This window comes from Mercurialis annua, linkage group LG4 (genome assembly GCF_937616625.2).
Source record: "Mercurialis annua linkage group LG4, ddMerAnnu1.2, whole genome shotgun sequence".
NCBI lineage: Eukaryota > Viridiplantae > Streptophyta > Magnoliopsida > Malpighiales > Euphorbiaceae > Mercurialis > Mercurialis annua.
The window spans coordinates 20,044,579-20,047,561 of NC_065573.1; the positions used below are offsets into that span (position 1 = coordinate 20,044,579).

A 2,983-nucleotide genomic window follows, 5' to 3' on the forward strand; every position below is an offset into this window, starting at 1 on the left:
CATTTACACCCTCATCTAAAAAAATTGTCAATTATACCCTATTTTGGATTTTCAGGTTTCACTCGTATCAAAAAAAAATTGACAACTTAATTAATTAAAAGATGATTCATCAAAAACAATTAATTTAAAGATGAAAACACTAAAAAAAATTAAATAGAACGGTTATATCATATTTTTTCTATTTAGAGAATACAAACAAATCCTTTAACTTTAAAAATGTTCAAATAAATCGTAAAAATTAATTGTTTTATAAATTTTATTAAATAAATTAACAAATAAATAAATTCCGACCCACTACCGTACTCATCTGATTTACAAACCCGCCACCGAAACCTGATATTTTTTTATTTTTTTCCCGATTTTTGAGGCGAGGTGGAGGAAATCCTCTTCTCAGGGGAAGAGCAGCATCTCCTCGGAGCTGCTGCTCCTCCCTTGAGAAGAGGAGCAACAACTCCTCTTCTCAGACATCCTCCTCGCCCGAAAATCGAAAAAAAAATGTAAATCGAATTTATTTTTTTATAAAGGATATTTGTTTTATGTTTTTAATTTAAAAAAATTATTTAATAAATTAAATGAGAAAAATAATCATTAGTTGAATTTTTTGAGAAAGATAAACATTAACATTTAATTAGAATATATGTTAAAAGTGAGAGGATTAATTTGAATTTTTTTTCAAATAAAAAGAAGTCAATTTAACTCTATAGGTAGAGGTAAAACCTGAAAACCCGAAAGAGGGTACAATTAAAAAAATTACTACGTCGGGGTATAAATAAAAAAAAATTACAACCTTGAGGGTTTTTAAGTGATTAGGCCGTTTTTATTTTTTATTCTCAATTTTTGTTAATTTTTTTAACTTTTAATTGAATAACTGTTAAAGAAAAACTAAAAAAATCAAACAATATGTAAATAATAATAATTATTGTTCATTAATTTATATAAGAAATTAGTTTACAAAAATTATATATAACCAAATATTAACAAATAAAATATGTATTATTGTAAATAAATAGCATATAATTATTAAATTTACGGATTATTTTACAAAAATAAATTATAATATATAAGTCACAAATCATAATAATATGAATTATATATACTATTTTTTTTAAATTTTCTCGTATTTCTTTGATAACAATATTAGTGAGAATAAAAATGCTGTACATTGGCTTTTTTTTGAGCAATTTAACTTTCTAAGTCCTAAACATTAGGATTATAATTAATTAACAGTAAAATCCGAATCAATTTCAAAAAACTAGTCACTACTGAAGTGTACGAGTGTGAAATCCACTGTCGTGTGTAAGTAGACAAAAGCTACTTCCAAGAAAGGAAGTACAATTTTAATGTTAATCATTTACGAACCAATCAAATTAAAAAGAAAATCCTAAGTAAATCCTAATGGGAATAGTACTTAGAAAACTATAAATATTCACTTCAACCTCACATTCTCACTACTGAAACCCTAACTAAGATTTTATTTCTTTCTGCGACAATGGAGAAATACTTGTTTCTGGAGCCATTAGGTGAAGGTTCTTATGGCAGCGTTTGGCAAGCGGAGAACAAGACAACCAAGGAAATAGTTGCCATCAAGATTGTGAAGAAAAGTTATTATACTCTCCAACAATGTCTCAATTTGCCCGAAGTGAAGGCTTCGAGGAAGATGAATCATCCAAATATTGTTAAACTCAAGGAAATATCCCTAGAGATGAACACCCTCTTTTTGGTTTTCGAGTGCATGGACTGCAATCTCTCCCAACTTATCCAACATCGCAAGCGCAACAATCTTCCTTTTTCTGAATCCGAAATCAGGAATTTGTGTTTCCAAATCTTTCATGCACTGGATTACATGCACAGGCAAGGCTATTTCCATCGCGACCTAAAACCCGAAAACTTGCTCCTCAAGAAAGGCATAATCAAGATTGGCGATTTAGGTCTTGCGCGGGAAGTCCATCCAGAATCGCCTTACACGCAATATGTGGGGACGCGTTGGTATGAGGCGCCGGAGGTGCTGCTTGGGTCGCGCTGGTATAGCTCTAAGGCTGACATGTGGGCGATGGGTGCAATAATAGCAGAGCTATTCAGTTTGAGTCCTCTTTTCCCTGGCAGAAACGGAGGAGATCAAATGCAGAAAATATGTAAGATAATGGGTAGTCCTACGGTGGAATCATGGCCCAATGGGGTGAATTTGGCAGGACTGATTGGGTATCAATTTCCCGAACTAGGCGGAACGGAGCTGTCTTCGGTGGTGCCATCGGCAGGTGATGAAGCGAGGAGTCTTATAGAGAAGCTTTGTTCATGGGATCCATCTCTTAGGCCTACTGCTGTGGCGGCTCTTCGACATCCGTTCTTCCAAAGCTGCTATTTTACTCCTGATAGATCATCGTCGTCACTAAGGTATGGAACAACAGCATCATCAAGTTTCAGAAAGGAAGTTGAAGATCCTACAAGAGATCTGCTGCAACGCCTTAAATTTAGGGATGAGTCTACTGTCCTGTAGTTTTGCTTCTTAATTAGGATCGAGTCTGTTATTATCTATTGTAATTTTTGATATTATTAGTCTTCATTTTATGATGCCTGCAAGGTAACAATATTTAGTTCATTAAGAACATTGGATTTATTATATTATATTGACCGGGTAAGATTTATGTTTATGCATGTTTTTTTCCCTGTGCACATGAATATTAATACCTTACCTATAGTCATTTATAAAAAAGAAGAGTATAATATTTAAAACAACTTTGAAAGTAACTTGCTAGTATATGCTGGAGAATTGAACTTTAAAAGTGACATGACTGGCTATGGCAGAGAGGAATTTTAATTTCTAATACTTGTTGTGCTCCAGCTCCCATCTTTTTTCTTTGCATTTTAGGATTACTATAACTCATTCCAGCCATACTTTTGCTTCTGAGCTGTTGTAGTTTTTGAAATTAATGCTTATCATTTTAATTTTTTCCTTTCTTTAATTAGATTCTCATCTAAAAGATGC

The 2,983-nt window shown here is 32.5% G+C and overlaps 1 protein-coding gene across 1 annotated transcript; it reads left to right on the top strand.

Moving 5' to 3' along the window:
- The first annotated feature begins 1,464 nt into the window (after positions 1-1,464).
- On the top strand, positions 1,465-2,627 carry LOC126678879 (cyclin-dependent kinase F-4-like). The gene has a single exon (XM_050373792.2). It carries the CDS (start codon positions 1,490-1,492, stop codon positions 2,492-2,494), a length of 1,005 nt encoding a protein of 334 aa, XP_050229749.1. The 5' UTR covers positions 1,465-1,489; the 3' UTR covers positions 2,495-2,627.
- Positions 2,628-2,983: the final 356 nt, after the last annotated feature.

Bases quoted from the DNA above. Each gene is read 5' to 3' on its own strand.
- LOC126678879 (XM_050373792.2), top strand. From the start codon at position 1,490: ATGGAGAAATACTTGTTTCTGGAGCCATTAGGTGAAGGTTCTTATGGC.